The sequence below is a fragment of the Octopus sinensis genome, linkage group LG4 (assembly GCF_006345805.1).
Source record: "Octopus sinensis linkage group LG4, ASM634580v1, whole genome shotgun sequence".
Lineage (NCBI taxonomy): Eukaryota > Metazoa > Mollusca > Cephalopoda > Octopoda > Octopodidae > Octopus > Octopus sinensis.
The window spans coordinates 24,325,722-24,350,238 of NC_043000.1; the positions used below are offsets into that span (position 1 = coordinate 24,325,722).

General features: G+C 35.8%; 1 protein-coding gene across 10 annotated transcripts in view; it reads right to left on the reverse strand.

Moving 5' to 3' along the window:
- LOC115211129 (membrane-associated guanylate kinase, WW and PDZ domain-containing protein 1) overlaps positions 1–24,517 on the reverse strand; it is a 777,470-nt gene that overhangs the window by 78,210 nt on the left and 674,743 nt on the right. For 9 of the 10 annotated variants that reach the window (XM_036501925.1, XM_036501922.1, XM_036501921.1 and 6 more), the window contains 4 exons: positions 17,802–17,859; positions 11,457–11,521; positions 3,752–3,859; positions 338–538 (listed from right to left, as the gene is read on the reverse strand). In XM_036501925.1, coding sequence (XP_036357818.1) covers positions 338–538; positions 3,752–3,859; positions 11,457–11,521; positions 17,802–17,859 — 432 coding nt within the window. The remainder of the gene's footprint in view (positions 1–337; positions 539–3,751; positions 3,860–11,456; positions 11,522–17,801; positions 17,860–24,517) is intronic. The other variant, XM_036501924.1, reaches the window with a different exon arrangement.

Sequence of the window (24,517 nt, forward strand, 5' to 3'; positions counted from 1 at the left end):
TACCTGGTATGTATTTAAGATATGGTACAATAGGGTAGGGTATTAAGATATTCTAAATGAGGAGAGTGGTCAATGCGGAAGGAGAAGTGGCTAAAAGGGGGTCGATGGTCGAAAAAGTTTGGCGACCCCTGCTTTAAAATGTCAGTAAACAAGGTGAGATATCGTGTTTCAGGAATGGTTGACTGATGCAGTCCCGTACTGTATTGTGTCACACAGGAAGTTAACAAGTCAGTTTCAATAACCATGAACTTCACAACATCTCATTTTGCTTCTCTGAAGACTTACTTTTTATGTCCTGAGAAAAAAATCAGTCGTTAAAAAAATAAATTTAATTTACCAGTTTTCAGCCTTCCATCTGTGTATGCAGGTCCATTTGGTACAACGTTTTTAACCTGCAGGAACTCTTGATCTGAGTGGTCGCCACCAACTATTGTGAAACCAAATCCTCGGACACTCTTTATCAACGATGTTTTCAGCATTTCCCCTTTCAACTCAGAGGGGTTTTTTGTGAAAAAAGGCTTCATTTTATTTTCGGAACCTGTAGAGAAAATTAGTCAAATAATTAATTAGTTTTAACTGCTATTAATTAGTAATAAAAAAAAAACTGATTACAAACAAGAATTTTTCTAAAGAGAAATTTTAGTAAAAATATTTAATAAAATACCAAAGATACTAACAAAGTAATTAACAACAAAATTATGAATTAACATAGATAATTAAATATATTTTAATATAGTTTTACTGGTTTCAGTCATTATAACTACAGCCACATAGGGTCACCATCCTTTAAGGATTTTAGTCTTTCAATATTTTATCATTCCCTATGTATCTATTGGCTAAGTTACCTTTTGATATAATGGGGAAACACACACACACAGATACACATAAGATGGGCTTCTACATAGTTTCCATCCATTAAATTCCACTCACATAACATTGATGAATCAGAGGGATTCAATCGAAGACACTCGTCCATGTTGCACCAGGAAGAACATGGAAGCAAGGGAAACAATTCCAGTGTTAGCGGCCAAGCTATCTGCATGGCTCTCCAGCTGAGAAGAGGTAAAAAAAATGATACTTGAAACTAACAATGGGAGCCATCCTGAAGTGAGACTGAAGAGAAGCGAGAGTAACTTGAAAGCTCCAGCATGCATTTAAACCCATTGAAGAATACAATGGTCCAAGGTGCTGCATAGCTGTGTGATTTTAAGTAGATTTGGTTGTGATTTCCAGCCTCGGCAAATCTTGAATTATCATCATCATCATCATCACCAGCTGCTGACAACAACTTGCCCTTGTGTTGGGTATAATGAAGGACACTACATATCACATACCCTCATCAGAGTTCTGATTTCATCAACAGTTGTGTCATCATTGCCCGTGGCTGTGTGGTAAGAAGCTTGCTTACCAACCACATGGTTCCGGGTTCAGTCCCACTGCGTGGCACCTACTATAGCCTTGGGCCGACCAAAGCCCTGTGAGTGGATTTGGTAGACGGAAACTGAAAGAAGCCCATAGTATATATGTATATATGTGTGTATGTATATGTTTGTGTGTGTGTGTTTGTCCCCCGAACATTGCTTGACAACCGATGCTGGAGTGTTTATGTTCTCGTAACTTAGCGGTTCGGCAAGAGAGACCGATAGAATAAGTACTGGGCTTACAAAGAATAAGTCTTGGGGTCGATTTGCTCAACTAAAGGTGGTGCTCCAGCATGGCCACAGTCAAATGACTGAAACAAGTAAAAAAGTATGGTTTTAAGAGATTGACTATGGTTCATCCTTCCCATGGGTCAATTCAAAGATGATGATTTGGCTGCAGCCATCTTCCTGCTACCTTCTTGACAAACTTGGAGAAGCCACCATAGAGTTAATTATTTGACATTTTCTATACCTATTTGTCTTTAAAGGCCATTTGGAGCACCAAAGGTAGCAACCATCATGGGACGTTGCCATAGAGCAAGTGAGAGTCCACGTTTCACACACATAAAGTAGGATGCCTTAATTACTATTATGAAGGATCTCTCCCCTTGAGTTACCCTGAGACTCTAGAATTCTCTTAGGTTGGAAGTTCTTGAGGAGACCTACTGAGTCAAGCACGTCAATATCAAAATAAAAATTCAAATGGAAATTGTAGTTAAGACACCCGTGCCGGTGACACATAAAAAGCACCGTCCGAACATGGCAGATGCCAGCGCCACCTGACTGGTGTCTGTGTTGGTGACACATAAAAGCAATAACCGATCGTGGCCGTTTGCCAGCCTGCTCTGGCCCCTGTGCCGGTGGCACGTAAAAAACACCCACTACACTCATGGAGTGGTTGGCGTTAGGAAGGACATCCAGCTGTAGAAACACTGCCAAATCAGACTGGAGCCTGGTGCAGCCTCCATGGCTTACCAGACCCCGGTTGAACCGTCCAACACATGCTAGCATGGAAAACAGACGTTAAATGATGATGATGCAGTATTTTATAAATTGAAACAACTATAAAGCAGATCTTAATATGAAACTATTCAGGTTTGATATGGCCCTTTGGGTCGATATGGCCTTTGGAATCAATATGGCCCTTGGGTGTCCATATAAGAGTTTATTGTTAAAATATTTTGTATATTATAGAAGTATAAACAATTTATTACATATAAATTTTAACAAATTTAAAAAAAAATTCCTAATAATATTTAATTATAAAGACATAATTGGACCTTTTAAACATCAAATGACTATGAGGATCCACCTGAGTGAAATAGGAATGAAAAGGGTCCATAGGTAAAAATGGTTTTGAGAACCAATAGTATTAAAGAAGGAAGTTGAAAATACTGTGAAATAAAGACTTAATGTTTATAATTCAGAGCAATAAATATTTTAGTTGTATTATACCAGTTCTAGAAATTCTGAAGTAACTTTTGCAAACAAAATTGCATTCTATAAAACCATATCAAACAAATAAAATAAATAATATAAAAAAAGAACAAATATTTGAAGGAAACTGAAAAAAGGAAAGAAATTCTTAAGAAGTAAAAAAACACAAGAAAACTTGTGAAGAAATGTTGATTGATGTAGCTAATGATGATAATGGGATGAGGAATTAGTAAATAATAATAATATATAAATAAGTAAATATAAAGAGGAGAAGACTGGGAATATTTGGAATAGAACTAGCAGGCATGAAGGAAGATACTCTGAGTATTGTTTTGTGGGTATTGGGATATAAAATGGTAAGATGATGAGTGAGTAATGAGGCAGACAATGGGAAAGAAGATGATGAGAAAGATGAGAAAATAGAGGATGATATCAGAGAATATGCTCTTGTTTAATTTTGTTATATACAGGTGTTACAAAGTAAGGTGTGTGTATATGCATGTGTGTAAATGAGTATGTAGACATGTATGTGCTTGTGTGTCTGTGTGTGTGTGTGAGAGAGAGAGAGAGAGAAAATTAGAATGAAAGAAAAATAGATAATGAAATGATTGTCAATGGTAATGATAGTACATAGGAAAGCAAATGAATGATAGAATGATGATGATAAGGACAATGATGTTATTATAAAAGGAAGGGGGTGGGGTGGGGTAACATCTAGTAATTCTTCATAATCACAGACACCTATACTCAAAGAGAAATCTATTTTTTAAAGTCCCTTGTTGGCTATTTGTTTTAAAAAAAATGTCCAACAAAAGAAATAGAGCAGTAAATAGCTGAAGGGGGTTTCAGACAAATTAGAAATGGCAGTGACCATCAGGAGGGATAGTACAAACCTAAAATATGGCCATTCATGTCTGACTCACTGGCAGAACGTTTCGCTGGCTCCTGTATCTTCTTCTGGCGAGGGAAAGTGCTGGAGGAGCCGATCACATCATCAAGCCCTGCAGACAGATATGAGGAGGGCACTTTGGTTATGCATGTAGCTGCGTAGCCATTTTAAGTGGAAACAGAACTCACTAGACATGCAGTATTATTTCCAGTGTTTTTGGATGGGTTCATGCCCATGCTTCATATATATGTGTGTGGGTGTGGATGTGTTAAGGTGCAGTTAAAGAGGGGCAGTGTCAGTCATGCATGGAATATGATCAACCAGTCAGTGAAAATTACAGTCTAATTATTATTAGGAATCATAGTGAAAGTTAGTCTAAATACAGCTATTTTGGTAAATTTTGCACCTTAAAGAGTGAATTTATCTTTATATCTTTCTATCTGCTTGTCTATCTTTCTATGTCTATCTGTCTATCTATCTATCTATCTATCTATCTATCTCTCTATATCTATCTCTATCTCTATCTATCTATCTATCTATCTCTCTATCTCTCTCTCTCTCTCTCTCTCTATATATATATATATATTTCTGTCTATCTATCTATTTGTTTGTTTTGCAATTGTTAGTCTTTTATTCCACGTTTTTGAATGTGCTAAGAAGTCTGTGGATAGTTTGTTGAAGAGGGAAATGCTACCAAAATCATTGTATGCAGTTCATGGTTTCTGTTCAAAATGTAGACACACACACACACACACGTGCAAATACACATGTGCAGACACACACACACACACTTCTGTGTGTGTTTGTGTCTCTTGGTTTTGACATCATGCAATAGATATAAAGAAAAACAAGTGTCACCACCATACAGGAAGTATCCCTCACACCCTGGCTTCCATGAAAACATGTTTCATCAAGGGGTAATATTACCTTGTTTGGTAACAAGTGGGGCTTGGTGACAGGAAGGCATCTAGCCACAGAAAATCTGCATCAAAGAATCTTATCGAATCCATGTAAGCATGGAAAATGGGCATTAAACAACAATGATGATGATGATGCTATATATATCTGTGTTTATAATTTCATGTGTTTTTGTCAAAAGATAATGTACAAGAAAGAACTCACATTATCACAAAAAAAAAAAAAGAACTCTTGAAAACATTTACCAAACTATTAAGAATTGGTAATTATTTTGATACACTATCTCCACAATACCAGCTTTTGTTTGGTACAGAAATTAATAACTAAGAAGATGGTAGCTATTTGATTCAAACTATACTTACATAAAAATAGCATTGGTTCTCTTAGTTTCTGGTAACATTGAATACAAAGCTAATTTGATACTGTAACATTTTCTTGTGTTGATAATGTATAATACTGCTTCATACTCTATTCCATTTGGTTAAAATAGAGGAGGCAGGACAAATCTATAATGTCGAGTTGGCTGCAGAATATTTTTTGTGTTGAAAATATATAATAATACTTCTTCACATATCCATTCTGTTTGGTTGAAATAGAGGAGATGGGACAAAATAGATGAGCCAACATCCACTTTGCTTTACAACTCTTTAAATGTTAGAATAAAAACTCAATGTCTATAAGAACTAGTTAAACTTTTTAATCATATTTTATGTCTGTTTTGCTGTTAGAATATAAACAACTGGATACAAACGAAGTCTCCGGACTTCAGAGTGTAACTAAAACTGTTTCTTTTTCCTTCGCACTCTCCCAATTTCTTTCCTTTATTTATAACTGGAGCTGACATCTAAGATTAAGTTTATTATTAAGGCTCTACAGATATCTCAAATACAAAAAGCTAACATTTCATTTACTTTAAACAGGATTAGTAACTTAAAAACAAATTCAAACAGTGGGGGGAAAATAATAACAATATTAGAAGAATTTGTTGAAATATTTGTAGATAAGTCAGTTATATACATAACACATACACACACACATATATATATATAATCATCATTTAACGTCCGCTTTCCATGTTAAATGATGATGATGATATATATATATATATATATATATGTATATATAAACACATTCTTTTGTTATTTCTTCAAGCCTTAACCAGTGGAAAACGATTTCACTAAGTATACCAAATGTTTCCATTTGTTTTGTATAATTTCTCGTATTTGTGTGTGAATGTGTGAGTGTGTATATATATATCAATTTTTCCTTATGGCACAAGAAGGATGCCTTGTATACATATTTAGACATTTGCAAATTGCTGGAGTAGTTTTTTATTTTTTCATTATTTGTATACTCTTCATAAAATTTTCCATTGTGAAATAAGTTTGATGTCCATTGTAAGATGGATAGACTTGAATCAAACAAAAATATTTTACCATATTAAGGAACTCAATGCTTGTATCAAGGATTGAACCTAATAACATGTTGTCGTGAGTCCAGATACATAGCATTACAAAGCAGACAGAATGCTTTTGATATGAATGAAATATTAAATTCTTAGCAGACTTAGACGGCTATTTTCTACCACACCCTGTAGGTGGCACTTTATTGGTTATGGTGAAGAGTGTTCCACTTGATCCGGCCAACAGAACAACCTGCTTGTAAAATTGACATGCAAGTGGCTGAGTACTCCACAGACATGCATATCCTTAACATAGTTCTCAGGATGATTCAGAAGGATACAGAATGTGACAAAGCTGACCCTTTTGAATTACAGGTACAACTCATTTTTGCCACCTGAGTGGACTGGGGCAACGTGAAATAGAGGTTCTTGCTCAAGGATACAATGTACCACTGGGATTTGAACTCCTGGCCTTATGATTCTAAGCTGAATAATCTAACTAATAAATCATGTGTCACACCCTATATGAATGAAATCTTAACATGACTTACCTTGAAATGTTAGAACTCATGTCTCCCCCATAAAGTAAGCGCTAATTTAATTTAAGTAACTTCATTAACAAATTTCTGTTTTATCAACGCAACCCACCAATAATTTTCTTACAATCTGGTTTTACTCCAATTATTTTCATTTATCAAATATGGGTGCAATGCAAACAGATTAGATCAAATGTTGCTGAGAAACATGCCTGTGTTATCTTCAACGCATTTGTGTGTATGTGTGTGCAACAACGGAGGAATGACTGGTATGGTGTAAATAGAAGATAATGTAATAATCCTATCTACTACAGGCACAAGGCCTGAGAAGATAACGTGATAATAATGTTAGATCCTTATTGGAGATAAGATGTTAAGCTAACAAGGAAAGGGTGATAAGGAATATTCAATTAAACATTTATTAGTAAAATGCACCAATAATTAATTTTTATTAATTAACATGTGCAACAACTATGAGGAATATTTCTATAAGTAAAAAAAAAAAAGAGTAGTATAAGGATGCATAAAAAAAACAATCCAGTAGGGTTTTAATGCAAGGAGGGAAGGATTCTTAGGGAACAAGACTTTTTTTTAAGGAAGAAGGGTTAGGGATTAGATAAAAACATGCAACTGTTGTGAATGAGATGAAAAGTTTACATGAAGATTTGAATGAAGATCTGTGAAGGTGACAACGATAATAATAATAATAATAATGATAATAATAACAACAATAACAATAATAATAAAGCAAAGCCAAAATAATTCAACACTCTCACACTGAAATAACTCAATCATAAGTAATGATAATTAATAATAATAATAAAAGGGTTCTTGAAGCATGGTCAGTAAACAAGTGTCATCTTATTCTACTGGCTGTGGAGAGCTGACACTTTCCATCGTACCCAACAAAATAAAGTTAAGATTTTTCATGATACAATAATAATGATGATGATAATAATAATAATAATAATAATGATAATAATAATAATAATAATAATAATAATAATTGTGGTAGCAATAATAGTGTTAATATCTAATTTCTTTCTTTGCCACATAGGATTAGGAAAAAAAACCCAATTAATTTAAAAAAAAAAACTCAAAGAAACGAAAATATAAAACTAACACACAAAGTGAAGGTGGTTATAAGGATTGCATACAAATATCCTATAAATCAATGTACATTAATAAATAAATTATGATATGATGCTGCTGCCACTGCTGCTATTGAATAGTAATAATAATCGACCGAAGAAAGATTCTTGAGAATTGGGGAGACTTGTCATCAAGTCTTATGACAACATCTCTGCTAACTAATGTTCCATGCAGCAGTAGTAGTAGTAGTGGTAGCAGTAGTAATATAATAATAATAATAATAATAATAATAATGATAATCTTTTTTACAATAGGCACAAGGCCTGAAATTTTGGGGTCAGGAATCGTCGATTACATTGACCCCAGAATTTCACTGGTATTTAATTTATCGACCCCAAAAGGACGAAAGGCAAAGTCAACCTTGGCGGAATTTGAACTCAGAGCATAACAACAGATGAAATACCACTAAGCATTTTGCCTAGTGCGCTTACAATTCTGCCAGCTCACTACCTTAATAATAATAATAATAATAATAATAATAATAATAATGATAGTTTTGGCACAAGACCAGCAATTTTGGGGGAGGGGGATAGTTGATTACATCGATCCTAGTGTTCAACTGGTACTTTGTTTACCGACCCCAAAAGGACGAAAGGCAAAGCTGACCGCAGTGTTATTTGAACCCAGAACATAAAGACCAATGAAATGCCACTAAGCATTTTGTCCAGTGTGCTAACAGTTCTGCCAGCTTCCTGTTTTGATGATGATGATGATGATAATAATAATAATTAATAATAATAATAATAATAATAATAAATAAAAATAATATTTCATTAAATAATAAAAATAGTTTAAGTGCTCTGACTAAAGAGTGAAATAATCAATGTTAGTCAAAAAGTTACAATAACACAGTGATTGCTACACTGAAAATCTTAATCAAGAGTTCCCAGCCAGTGGTTTATGGGTTAAACTGTCGCTATTCTCTTATTTTAAAATAATGTATAAATGTAATTAATAGCATTGATTAATTATTTTTCATTTTTGTAGATTACATTAATATCATATTTATAAAATATTATCCACAATATTCAAATGGTTGGAGACTCTGGATTTAAATAATTATTAATAGAAAACAAAATGTGCAAATGAAATGAAATTAAATCAAGAATGAAAGAGATTAACTTAGAATTCTATAATTAAGTAAATATTAATTAAAATAAATTCATTTGAAGTCTTAAATTGAATGTGAAAGAAATGGCATATGACAATTGATAAGAAAAATAATACCAAACACACATACACACACACAAAATCCATAACACAAATCAGGAACATAAAAAAAAAATTAAAACAAACAGATTAAATTGAAAATCAAACTTTTAACAATATCTATCCTGCTTAAAGAAATCTTCTCTAATTTGTTACATTTATATATTTGTTTTGCAAGATTTTTGATGTGAAATCATGTGTTGAAACAGATATTGTATTTAAGAATGGTCATTTTGCCAGTTTAGCCAATAAAAACACACGCACTATATATTTGGTGTTAATTTGCTTCAGCGTTATTTATTTTTTACATTAATCTTAATCTTATTTCGGCCAGAGTTCTTTCGTCACACTCATGTGACCTCATCAGTGGTCCTTTGCTTTCTTCTTTCTTATTTGTGTGTCTCTCCTTACTAACAGTCAGCCATTTTGTATTTTGTATAACACCAAATACATAGTGCGCATGTTTTTATTGGCTAAACTGGTAAAATGACCATTCCTAAATACAACAATATTCTCTAATTTGGTTTTCTATTTTCTTCCAAAATAATATTCAATTTCCGAAACCTCAAAATCAAGGTTTAAATAGAAATCTTAAAACAATAAAATAAATATGGAACAAAAGGGGAAAAAAACAGATTTGAGATGTATCTGGCTTAACTGCGTATATCAGAGGTAAATTAGAAGATGGTCTAACAGTAATTAAGAACATGGTTAAGTAACACTAGGATGGTAGGTAGGCAGGGTAGTGAGGAGGTAAGTTATGGCAAAACTTCGTATATGACTAAGAGTCATTTCACTTCTATCTTTAAGACCTTTGAGATAGACTTCAGCATCCCACAACCCCCAGTGAGGAGGCTTCTAAGTGGTGACTTGATTTGTTAGAAATAGCAGACAGGTCTTCCTCTGATGACATGTGCTACTATCATAAATAAATGAAGGAAGGCTGAAAAGTTTACTTCCCAACCACATGGTTTTAGATTGAGGCCCACTGCATGGCCCCTTAGCAGGTGTTTTCTTTTTATTATAGCCCAGGGCAGACCAACAAACTTGTGAGTGGATTTGGTAGACAAAAACTGAAAAAAGCCCACCATGTGTGTGTGTGTGTGTGTGAGTTTGTGTTTCCTTGTCTTGATAAGATATGAGAGTATGAGTGTTGTAAACGAGTATCACTGTCTTACAAGCGGTATTGTTTGTTTTCAATATTCTGTGGAAACATATCTAGCCATGGGGAAATATTACCTTGCTTGGAAGCAGGTGAGTGTAGGCAACAGGTGGAGCAAGCAGCCATAGAAAATAACCCTTAAAAAGCTCTGCTCAACCCATGCAAGCATGGAAAAATGAACAGTAAGATGATGCAGCTGCTGCTAGTCTTAGAAGTGGTATATGTTTGATCATAGGTCTTTTTGATCAAGGCTTACCAAGGGTTAAACAACAACATCAGCATCACACACACTCTTATTCCATCTCTCTATATATAAAGCTGAAGTTGTCTGTGTATGGCAGGCTTGGTAGCCTTCAACTAACACTATCTCCTCCGTAGATCCTGCGATGCAAATTGATGAAAATTGGGAGTATGATAGAAGAAGGCTTGCTCTTCATTCCGTAGAAAATAAAATTCAAATCGGACCATGTTAACACCAAAAATTATTTACATCAAAAAGGTGTTTTTTGCAATGAAAATCCTTATTTTTTTACGATTTTTTGACTACTGTATCGCCATTTTTCGGTGTATTTCAACCAGAAAAATGTTCACTTAAAGAGAATAACAAGCTACATAATGCAAAATTTTTACTTTTCAAAAATTCCAATTCTAAAGGGTCGAAACAAACCCAAGCAATGCCGGGCGATACTACTAGTTTCTTTTAAAACTGAAAACCTATGTCTATTTTAGTCCTCAAAGAGTTAATCCCTGTATTAACCAATAATATCCAGTAGATATAGATGAATTAGTAGTCATAAGACTGTTGAGTAGAACACTTTGTAGCATTTGTTCTGAATCTTTGGGCCCTGAGTTCAAATCTCACCCAGGTCAAATTTACCTTAATTTTTGGGGGACAGATAAAAATAAAAGGGTACTAATTGAAGGCCGTGTATAGCTGTGATTGCTAGAGCATTGACCAAAATATTTTGTGGTATCTGATCTAGCATTGTGAACTCGACATCCAGATTCCACCCAATTACTGAAAGGTGATGGGTGTCATGTCTACAAGAAGTTGTAAGCGACACAGAGTCTTTCTAAAGATAGGATGTGATTTCAAGGATTTTTTGGTTGCTACTTCTAGCAAACTGAGCAGACTACAAAGAGGCTCTCTTGTAAGCACAAGTCACCAGAATAATCAGTTTGCTGATTTGGTTCACCTATAACTTACCAACTCCACTAAAACGCCTCCTGAAGTATCAATACCAATAATAATAATAATAATAATAATAATAATAATAACAATAACAACAAGAACAACACACAAGAAATAAAGTCAGATCTAACAGCTTACCTGGAATTTGCGACTTTTTAGCTTGGGCTACAGGATTTTCATATTGTGTCCGTTTATTCACATGACTGCAAATGAATAAATCATTAAATGATTAAATAGACAAACACTGGCATGGCTGTGTGGTTAAGGAGCTTGCTTGCAACCATATGGTTTTGGGTTCAGTCCCACTGTATGACAATTTGGCCACAACAACTCTGAGCAAACCAAAGCTTTGAGAGTGGATTTGATAAACAAACTGAAAGGGGAGAGAGAGGGAGGGAGAGAAAGAGAGTGAGATTGTGTGTGTGTGTGTGTGTACAATATTGTCTTGATCTTATGTGATAGTTGCATATAGACAGTGACTTCAGTCACTGTCAACCTTTTCCTTTTAAAAATTATATATATATATACACACACACACACACACACACACACACACACATATATGTATGTATGTATGTATGTATATTTGAGCATGGTCAATGACAGTGCCACCAGACTGGTTCCTGTGCTGGTGACACATAAAAAGCACCATCCGAACATGATCGATGCCAGTCCTGCCTTACTGGCCCTCATGCCAATGGCACATAAAAAACATCCACCTCATTCTCGGAGTGGTTGGCATTAGGAAGGGCATCCAGCTGTAGAAACCTCACCAGATCAGATTGGAGCATGGCGCAGCCTCCAGGCTTGTCAGTCCTCAGTCAAACCGTCCAACCCATACCAGCATGGAAAACGAACGTTAAACGATGATGAAGATGATGATATACACAAACACACACTTAGTGGGTTAACAAAGCTACCAATGGTTTCATGTAAAAAGGAATCTCTTGACAGTTATCAAAATGGAGACAAGTACAAACATTTCCATGTGACAGGCTTGATAATTGTTAAGATTCCTCTTTACATGAAATCATTGGTAACCTTGTTAATGCACAAATAAATGATGATTTAATCCACCAATGTGGTGGTAAGTTCAATATTAGTGTACACACACACACATTGATACATACGTTAGCACACACATATATATGATTTCAGTTAAAAGATATATGCAAAATCATTCAAAGGAAAACAAATTTAAATGGAAATTGCTAACAATGTTGAAAGAAATACCTTAATATTGTTTTGGATGCTAATTGCTTTAGTAAACCCATTTTGTTGCTGTTGTTGATCTGGCAGTGAAGTGTGTTTGTAAACTTCACTTGACTCTCATGGATTCAGTATTAATAATATGTTCTCTTTCAAAAGTTTTTTTTAAAAAACACATAAGCACTGACCTAAAAGTCATTTGAAAATTAAATCATAGTAATAACCTGGTTAAGAAACAAAATTTTTTGTTTTTAGTTTTGGTGGTGAGGGGTCACTCAGAAAAAAAAACCGAAAAAAAAAAGTTATGCTGAACAATGTGAATGTCAAAAATATGTCCATGCAAACCTTAATGTTATAGCAAAGGTCAAATTTCCATTGTAGGCATATGTATTCATATGGTTATAAGTGGAAGAGGTCAAGCATCTGCTCTGTTCATGTGTGTGAGTCTGTGTGTGTGTATGTATGTGGGTGTACACATCATCATCATCATTTAACATCCATTTTCCATGCTGGTATGGGTTGGATGGTTTAACCTGATGATCTGGAGGACTGCACTGAACTCCAGTTTGTCTTGGCATGATTTCTACAGCTGAATGCTTTTTGTAATGCCATTCACTTCACAGAGTGCACTGGGTGCATTCTTTCCAGACACTGGCATTAGAGAAGTCAAGTAATTCCCAAGACAAGGAAAAAAAACCCTTGACTGAGTGGGGTTGTATTAGAAAGGGAGGTGGCTTTCTGTCAGATGTTGAGAAGCTGCCCTTCAATCGGGTGTATGATAGAGGTATCATCATCATCGTTTAACGTCCGTTTTCCATGCTGGCATGGGTTGGATGGTTTGACCGGGGTCTGGAAAGCCAGGAGGTTGCACCAGGCTCCAGTCTAATCTGGCAGTGTTTCTACAGCTGGATGCCCTTCCTAACGCCAACCACTCGGAGAGTGTAGTGGGTGCTTTTTATGTGCCACCAGCACAGGGGCCAGAGGAGGCTGGCAGCAACCATGATTGGTTGGTGCTTTTTACGTGCGACCAGCACAGAAGCCAGTCAGGGCGGCACTGGCTATCCCACATTATATAAGGGTGGGAGTAGTTGGAAAGAAGACCATGATGGTAATGAAAATGATGTGTGTGTGTGTGTGAATATATATGTGTGTCTGTGCCTGTGTCCGTGTGTGTACATACTCATTAATATTTTCAATCCTTTCGTTTAGATTTATTCATGTTAACACCCATTTTCCCTGCTGACACGGGGTTGACAAGGATACGATGACTGCATTGTGCTCCATTGTCTATTTTGACATGGTTTCTATGGCTGGATGCCTTTCCTCACACCAACCATTTTACATCATGGACTGGGTGTTTCTTTCATGTCAGCTGTATTATTGAGGTCTCCATGCACCTTGCAGAACTACAAACCCTAGGGCAAGGGTGCATCAGTTTCATACCAGTGCACATTGGGAATGAACTACGTGAAAAGGGGACGGGGCAGTGCAGGTTCTTTAGAGGAGCTACATGAGCACTTACACCTTGTAGGGGAAGGGGAGTCACTTCACTGATACTGGTGCCAAGTAAAAACCATCCAGTCCACTCTATAAAGTGGTTGGCATTAAGAAGGGCATCCAGCCTTAAGAGCCATGCTGAAGCATGCAGTGGAGCTTGGCACAGTCCTCTGGCTCTCCAGACCTCTGTCAAACTGTCTAACTCATGCCAGCATGGAAGGCAGACGATGATGACGATATATACAAATATGTCATACTGTACATCTCTATCATGCTTTTACTTCATATCTAGTTCTTTTTCCAAGTTTGTAGTTATTTGTTCCAACAAACACACACACATTCTTGCTCTCACACATGAACCCCCACCCCACATACATACTTTCATATCTATAATCACAATGCTTATGTAATGTTGCATACGCAAACATTTACATGTGCTTATATGTTCAGATATCACTCTGTCATTATAATTCGTGTAGTTCAATAGCGCGCATGTGCGTGTGTGTGCGTGTAAGTTTATCTTTCAATGCTCTTCATCTTAAAGGTTGAATTCTAGACATGAAGCAATAGAGGTATATCAAGTGGTTGATGACATGCATGTGTTTATGTGTGTGTGTGTGTATATATATATATATATATATATATATACATGTCAATATGGAAGGCAGACGTGAAATGATTATGTATATATATATATATATTATATATATATATATGTGTGTATATATATATATATATATATATATATATGTATGTATATACATGCCAATTTGGAAGGCAGACATTAAATGATGATTAGTTATATATATATATATATATATATATATTTACACACACACACACACATCTATACATAATATACATAGAGGGGCAAGCATATAGACACACAATTCCACGTTTGTATATACATTCATTCTGACAGGTTGGTTAGCAGTTGAAAGTTGTGGCAATTTCCATGAGTAAACGCATGCAAGTTTTGCTTTTATTCTTTAGTACAGAGCAGAAGCACATCAAGCACATATATTGATGTTCTTCTCCTGCTTCTGGAATCAGATTTAGGTGGCATGGATGTGCATAAGAATATACAGAGTTAGTTACATTTAGTGAAGGTGTGAATAAAGGTGGATGGAGTTGAAGCAAGGTGTCACAATTGATAAAGTAGTCACCAGTAAAGGGAACGATTTGTAACCACATTGGCAGTGACAAAAAGTGGGATGTAGAAAGGCTGTTGATGACAATAAAAGTGAGTTCTGAGAATATAAGGTAATATAAATAATCTACAGAAGGTATGTAGACTTAGTGTATGACTGATGGTAATAAAAGACTATTACAAAATTATTTGGTAAGCAAAGTGAATGTTTGAAAAATGTACTTTCTCTAATGAGACTACTTCTTGTTTTGGGTTCAATTATTTAATTGGCTGCATTAGTATATTGTAATTATTGCATTGGTGTATTGTACTTCTCAAATTGTGAAGATGCGTAGGTTAGTGGTTAGGGCATTTGGTTCATGATCGTAAGGTCATGAGTTCAATTTCTAGCGATGCGTTGAGTCCTTGAGCAAGACACTTCATTTCACATTGCTCCAGTCTACTTAGCTGGCAAAAATGAGTAGTACCTGTATTTCAAAGGGCCCAGCCTTGTCACACTCTGTGTCACACTGAATTTACCCTGAGAACTATGTTAAGGGTGCACGTGTCTGTGGAATGCTCAGCCACTTGCACGTTAATTTCACGAGCACGCTGTTCCGTTGATCGTATCAGCTGGGACCCTCGTCATTGTAACCGACGGAGTGCTCCTTTCCTTTTAACTTCTCAAATTAATACAAAAAGCATCTGAATCCATGGTACAAGGATACAATTTCAATAAATGACCAATTAATTTTGAAATTATAGATTTCTGTCTTTACGTCCCAAATATAAAGTGTGCAGTAGTATTTTCCCTATATTTGTACCTGAAGTAATAACTCTGTTGGTTAAATCATGTTCTAATATTTTCTTTTTGGTTTCATCTTATGTAGCTTTTCCAACTGGAAGTATTTAAATCTGTTTTAAAGTTTTAAACATTGAAGGCCTTAAAATATGTAGTTTAGCTATTTATATCTAATTTTAGAGTTTTAGGTATATGTATATGCACACATCAAAATGGTGTGTTGAAAGGTGTGGTGCACATTACCAAAAGGTATGGGCATGGAAGGTCAACTTCACACACAACTGCAATGAATGGGGCTGTCAGCATTTGTTCAGGCAACTCTGTTTAATGCTGATTTAATTCATGTTTTGCTGGTTTAATGAAACATATGTACATTATATAAAGCATTAATACCAATTATATTTTCTGTGTTCCTTTTATATATCATCATCATCGTTTAACATCCGTTTTCCATGCTGGCATGGATTGGACGGTTCGACCGGGGTCTGGGAAGCCAGGAGGCTGCACCAGGCTCCAGTCTGATCTGGCAGTGTTTCTACAGCTGGATGCCCTTCCTAACGCCAACCACTCCGTGAGTGTAGTGGGTGCTTTTTATGTGCCACCAGCACAGGGGCCAGAGGAGGCTGGCAAATGGCCATGATCAGTTGGTGATTTTTACGTGATACTGGCATAGGTATCACAACTACAATTTCCATTTGATTTTTTTATGCTGATGTACTTGACTCAATAGGTCTCCTCAAGTACAGTGTGTGAGTGTGTGTGTGTGTGTGTGTATATATTATATATATATATATATATGCATACATACACACACACACATACACAAACATGCACATATATACATAGCGGTGGAATTTGGGGGAGATATGTATGAATATCTGTATGTGTATAATTTTCATGACCTCTGACTCATTTTTGACATCAAATTCTTTTTATTCCTTGAAACAAAGTACAGTTAATATGAAGTCTAACAAATATGTTCTAAAGAGAATAATGTTCCAATTTCTTCTCAGTGACACAATAATGAGGTTTGCTATTGTTTATAGTGGAAGAATACAAATAGCAAAATATACAGAGGATGAAAATATCTCAGAAATTTGGGTCTGGAATTTGAGAGATTCTTTCTTCTTTCTTTTTTAAAATTTCTTTTTCTCCCCTGTGTGTGTGTGTGTGTGTGTGTGTGTGTGTGTATCTCTCTCTCTATTTCTTTTTTTGTTCCAGCTCAAGCTGTAGAGATAAGAAAATCAGTTTTCATTACTTCCCTAAATATTAGCATAAAACAAATAGAGATGCAGGCATAGCTGTGTGGTTAAGGAGTTTGCTTTGCAGCCACATGACTTCAGGTTCAGTCTCACTGCAGAGAATCTTGAGCAAATGCCTTCTACTTAAGTACCAGGCTGACCAAAGCCTTGTGAATAAATTTGGTAGACTGAAATGGAAAGAAGTCCATATATATATATTTTTTTTTCTCTCCTTTCTCCTCCCCTTGTTTCTGTGTTCCTTCCTGTGGAAGAGCATAGGCTCAAAACATTAAAGACTTTTTCAATTCCCGAGCATTATACTAATACATCTGTTTATTTTCTACACCACCTGTCTTTGTATTTTGTTTTTTTCATGAATTCTCCCTATATATATATATATATATATATATATATATATGAACTTCTTTATATATATATATATATAATTTTTTTAAATGAAGCTTTGCTGAAGAGTACAATACCAACAACAATGTTTTTATCTTAAGACACCAGATGTAGCTAGCATGGGTTGTCTTAAAGAAGGACAATACGTAACTGTGTGCAGGGGTTGGCTGAGATAAAAAAAAAGATACACATCTACTTACTCAATGTAATAGGTTCCATAGTGGCTATCTTCAACTTTCTCCCAACCAAAGGGTAATTCTGGAAGAAATAGAAATTAGAAATTGTACAAATCAAGAGAGACAAGCAGAAAGAGGATGAGGGAAACAGAATGAAAAACAGATAAGAGAAAAGAAACCAAAAAAAAACAGAGCAAAACAGGAAATAAGCTGTAAAAAATGAAAGTAAAAGGAGGGATTATAGAGAAAAAAAGAAGTTATAATATCCTTTAGTCATTTTTTAAACTACATAGTTTATCATAAAAGAAATACTTGAGATGCTTATGTGTTGAAGTATAAAATAAAACCAGTGCACGAGTATTATATATTTGGCAATTATTTTGCTTCAGGTAGAGTAAGATAATTAAATGTGATCTCTAAATTTGAATAAATTCTGTGATCAGTCAAATCAATTCTCGAAGGCAGCATTGTTCTTGATAAACCGATAGATAAACTGTCATGCGATGTGGTGGTGTGTATGCTGTACTGTAGTATGATGTGGTATGGTGCAGTGTCATGTGATGTAGTAATGGTCCTATTCAGTGAGACCAGGACTGGAGGTAGGCCTCATGGATGCCCAAAACTTCGTTTTCATGATCATATCAAGCAGTCTCTCATTTTATGTTGTGTCCCTCCCAATTGGTTGGAGGCTCTGGCAGTTAACTGGAAAGGCTTGGAAGTCCGTGTGTAAGAATGGAGTAGAGCGCTTTGAACCCGAATGCAGGAGACTGCATAAAAAACAGGAGTGATGTCATCATCAACTCCTGGTGGCTGTTGTCCCCGAGTTGCTTTCGATGGTTCAAAAAATTCCCAGCAAATGGAGAGCTTATCAGAACTTGTCAACATATATCGCAATAACACACACACACAGATGAGTATCAGTTAGTAAACCAAGTGAATCTGATTTCAGTTTCCATAACAAATATAGAATTGTCTGTAGATTAAGAGAGATTGGTTCAAACTGCTGGCATCAGTTGTTAGTTGTCGGAGCACTGCATCCTTCAAAACGTCCATGCTTCCTGAGATCGCCAACACTACACCTGATTTTCTCCCCTCCATACACACGCAAGCATCTATCTGACTCATGCACTGTTCACTTCCCAGACATTTGTACATTACTGCATATGCTTTATACACACTTTTGACAAGGTGTGGTGCACCTGAGCACTGTATACAATAATTTCATTATTATTATTATTATAAATGTAGGCCAGTTTGGTAAAGAGAACTTTACTGTCTACATCTGCTGAAGTGACCACATCTTTGTAGATATTAGTTTATAAACAGAATGATGCTTACTAAGCAGTGTCTTTAAACAAAGATATTCATCTGAATACACACACACACACATATATATATATATAAAGAATAGACTTGCCTTGAAAACATTAAATAAAGTGTCATAAGTTATAAGTATGTCTGTCACTCAGTCGATATTAATCAAAGATGAGTTCCAAACATAAATACAACAAAATTTTGATTGACAGTTCTACTACAAAAATTATTAAAAGAAAAGAAAAGCCAAAGTATTCCTATTTGACTACATCAGCTCAGGCATGGCTGTGTGGGTAAGACATTCACCTAGTAACCACATGGTTGTGGATTCAGTCCCACAGTGCAGCACCTTGGAAAGGTGTCTTCTATTGTAACTTCAGGCTAAGGAATGAATTGTGAGAGAATTTGGTAGATGGAAACTATATGTAGAAGCCCATCATAGACGTACAGGTATGTGTGTGTGTGTGTGTGTGTCTATGTTTGTTTCCTTCTCCCCACTCAACAACAGGTGTTAGTTTGTTTACATCCCCTCGACTGAACATTTCAGTTTCAGAGACCAATAGCATCAGTACCAAACTTAAAACATAAGTACTAGCGTCGGTTTGTTTGACTAAACTCTCCAAAGCAATGCTCCAGTATGGTCACTGTCCAATGAATGAAACAAGTAAAAGACAAAAGATAGGGTCAAGAGGAAGGGACTGTGTCTAAGTCTTTTGCTGGCACTCAGAGACCTAAGACTTCAATATGGCTGAGGTTCCTCTTGGACAACTGCAAGAAAAAATGGTCAGGGGAGATATTTCATCAGGTCAACAGATGGGGGTAGAAGGACTGGGTGAAGTAGTTAGCACAGAACCTGTGGGGATGATACAATAAGGTGATGAGAAGATGAAAGACAATGCAGTGATGAGGAGCTTGAATGAGAGTGAATGAGCCCCAGCCAGTATCAAAAAGAGCAGAGGCCATTATAGTAGTGGTACAAAAAGACAGGGGGAGGAGACACAGAAAATTTGTGGGATAGAAGTTGGGGTAAAGTAGGGTAAGAGTTATAAAATCCTGATTTATGAATTCAAATCTTGAACAAGAATATTCTTTTAGCTATATTGGGCCATCACCAGCACTTATTTCAGTCTGGTACTTATCTCAGTGATCTGTATCTACTAGATCACAACACACACACACACACACATTAATATATATTTCTTTACTACCCACAAGGGGCTAAACATAGAGGGGACAAAGAAGGACAGACAAACGGATTAAGTCGATTACATCGACCCAGTGCGTAACTGGTACTTAATTTATCGACCCCGAAAGGATGAAAGGCAAAGTTGACCTTGGCGGAATTTGAACCCAGAACATAACGGCAGACGAAATACGGCTACGCATTTTGCCCGGCGTGCTAACGTTTCTGCCAGCTCGCTGCCTTAATATATCTATATCTACATACACATACATAAATATATCTATCTCTCTATATACACATACATACATAAATATATCTATCTATTTATCTATCTATCTATACACACACACATATATATCTACATACATAAATCTATCTATCTATATATATATATATTATATATATATATATATATATATATCTATCTACATCTACATACATACATAAATATATCTATACACACATATATAGCATAGCCTTCTGCCTGGCCAGCTCCTGTCAAACCCACAAATGTATAGATTTTCAGACATGTACATGCATGCATACACAGATATACATTTGCACACACACACAATTACACATAAGCACACATATTCATACGCATATATATATATATTATATATATATATATATATATATATATATCTATCTACATCTACATACATACATAAATATATCTATACACACATATATAAGCATAGCCTTCTGCCTGGCCAGCTCCTGTCAAACCCACAAATGTATAGATTTTCAGACATGTACATGCATGCATACACAGATATACATTTGCACACACACACAATTACACATAAGCACACATATTCATACGCATATATATATATATATATATATATATATATATATATACATACATGATAGATAAATATGTGTGTCACACTATGACATCTGAATCAGCTAACAAATTGTTAGGAATGTCTGGTAAACAAAACCACAAAATAACATTAACAACCCAGCCATTATGTTTAATTCCCTCCTCTCCACCCCCACTCCTCACATTACCCCTTCCCTGTGGACATTGACCTTTAAATGTTCTTAACTAAGCATCCATAGTTGGAGGTGAAAAGGGGAAAAGATCAGAGACATGGCTCTTCTTTCATGAACGCATCCTATGTCAAAAATATTCTGGTTACGGATTACTGTAGATCCAGGGGCTGTTTGTGGATTTTACCTGGGTGAATGTTCAGTTTTGTTATTTCTTCTGGCCAGCTGTATTGAAGGAAGTTAAATGAACAAAACAAATGGCACAACCATTCAATAAATGATAAAGTATACATATAGGTGCAGGCGTGGCCGTGTAGAAAAGAAGCTTGCTTCCCAACCACATGGTTCCAGGTTCAGTCCCACTGCGTAGCACCTTGAGCAAGTGTCTTCTACTATAGCCTCGGGCCAACCAAAGCCTTGTGAGTGGATCTGGTAGATGGAAACTGAAAAGAAGCCCATCATATATATTTATATATACATATATATATCTACATACATTATATGGCCGTGTGGTAAGAAGCTTGCTAACCAACCACATGGTTCTGGGTTCAGTCCCACTGCGTGGCATCTTGGGCAAGTGTCTTCTGCTATAGTCCCGGGCTGACCAAAGCCTTGTGAGTGGATTTGGTAGACGGAAACTGAAAGAAGCCTGTCGTATATATGTATATATATATGTGTGTGTGTATGTGTTTGTGTTTGTCCCCCTAGCATTGCTTAACAACCGATGCTGGTGTGTTTACGTCTCCCGTCACTTAGCAGTTCGGCAAAAGAGACTGATAGAATAAGTACTGGGCTTACAAAGAATAAGTCCCGGGGTCGATTTTCTCGACTAAAGGCGGTGCTCCAGCATGGCCGCAGTCAAATGACTGAAACAAGTAAAAAGAGTAAAAAAAAAAAAAAAGAGTATATACGTATATACATACATACATACATTATATATATACATACATTATATATATATATATATATATATCTTTCTTCTGCTCTCCTTCAATTATAGGAACTGTTTTAGGCATACAAGTTACGAGATGAGGTGACCTATACTTTTGTTGGTACCATGAAAAAGAGCACCAAGTACATTCTAACGGGTGGTTGGCATAAGGGAGAGTATCCAGTCATAGGAATCTTGCCAAAATATACATTGGAGTATGATGCCATCCTCCAACTCCTCAGATCAAGTCAACTCATCTAACCCATGTCAGCATGGAAACTAGATGTTAAATGATAATGATTAATGAATGAATGATGAATTTATTAATGGACAATTAAGCATACTTTTGAAGTCTGGCAGTATACAACTGGCACCAATTCCATACTTACCGAAAAACCAGGATGTAAATTTCTAAATAGTCAATTAACCTTCAACAGCCAAACCCCTCCCAGCAATTTTTCCCTGTATAAGTTTCAAAATAAGACATGGATCAAGAGGGGAACTTCAACATATTATAAATGCAGCTGAAAAATATTATTAATCATCAGGTAATAATGGTTCCAAATTTTGGCACAAACCCAGGATCTTCAGAGGAAGGAGCAAGTTGAATACATTGACCTCCATTGCTCAACTGATAGCTTTTTTTATTGACCCAGAAAGGATGAAAGGCAAAATTGATCATCATCGTCATTGTTTAATGTCTGCTTTTCATGCTGGCATGGGTTGAACGGTTTGACTGAAGACTGGTGAGCCAGACGGCTGCACCAGGGTCCCGAGTAGGGAAAAGTTTAGGAACTACTGTTATAGGATATATGTGTGAGGGGCTAGATCTGGCCACTTTGAATATAAAACATATAAAATATTTTGGCTGGATATGGATGGTTTAAAGTTTAAACACCAACCTTACTCTATGGAAGGACAGCCATGGCTAGAATATTGATAAAGCATTCCTATACATCAGGTTGGTTACATTTGAGACACTGGTTTGCTAGGAAGGAGCTGAACAAGTCTTACTGAGAAATAGTATCATACTGTATTGACACTAAATAGGAAAACTGAAGTGGTGGACTGTACATATTTGTGTCAGTTCTGGTTATAGAGTGGTACTTATTTTATCGATCTCTGAGACTCCAATGGGATTTGAACCTGGAATGTAGATGCACCATAACTAAAGTCATTTAGTTTGATATTTTGTACTTTTGTTTTGTTTCTGGTCCAACGTCCTTACCTCAGGAATGTAACAACAGAAAGTCAATTTCCTTGGTTTAATTGAAATCTCTCTCTATATAAACGGCAGTTTGTCTGTGCGTTTTCTGTGTGTCTGTTTTCTCGTACCCTCACTCTGACCACGGCTTTCAACCGATTCTGATGAAACTTGACACACACATAGCCCAATGTCATAATTCAAAACTAACGCAGCGAAAATTTTGAAAAGTTCCCTCAGTTCTGAAAAAAATCGATAAATTCGACATGGGGTCGAGAATCAGAAACCCAAACCACAGACCGTCTAGGGGACGCAACTCCACCTTTTTTAACTCTCAAAAAAATTTACCATCATTTTTTTTCCATTTTTTTGCTATTTTTTGGCTATAACTCTCTAAAAATGCTTTATAGTTATTTCCCTTACAAACCTGAGCAACGCCGGGCGATACTGCTAGTGTTGATATAAGAAAATGATATAAAACAAAAACATACCTTTCTTTAATATAAAACCTGCTTGTGTGTATAAATCTGAGTGTTTGAATATATGTGTGTACATGTATGTGCTCACATACATATGTACATACATTCATGAGGTAGTCTAATTTATACTAGTTACCAACAGAAATAGGTGTGTGTGTGTGTGTGTGTGTGTGTGTGTGTGTGTGTGTGTTTGTGTGTGTGCATGTGAATAGATAGATAAAAAGATTTATGGATGGGTAGATAGACAGATAGATAAAAGGATAGACAGATGGATAGATAGACAGATAGATAAAAGGATAGATAAATAGATAGATAGACAGATGGATAGATAAATAGATAGATAGACAGGTGGATATATAGATAAATAGATAGACAGATGGATAGATAGACAAATAGATAGATAGAGATGGATAGATAGACAGATAGATAAATGCATGGAAGAATGTTCCTAGTGGAATATTTTGATAATCAAAATCTTAAACATCAATTCCTTTGCCAAAAAACACCGACTTCATTCACTCTTCACTATTAACTAGCGCAATTCTAGTGCACTTCATTAGAAATATAATATATCGTTCGTTTATTTAGTGATTTTCTTACTTTTAAGGTTGATGCAGTGTTATTGGATAG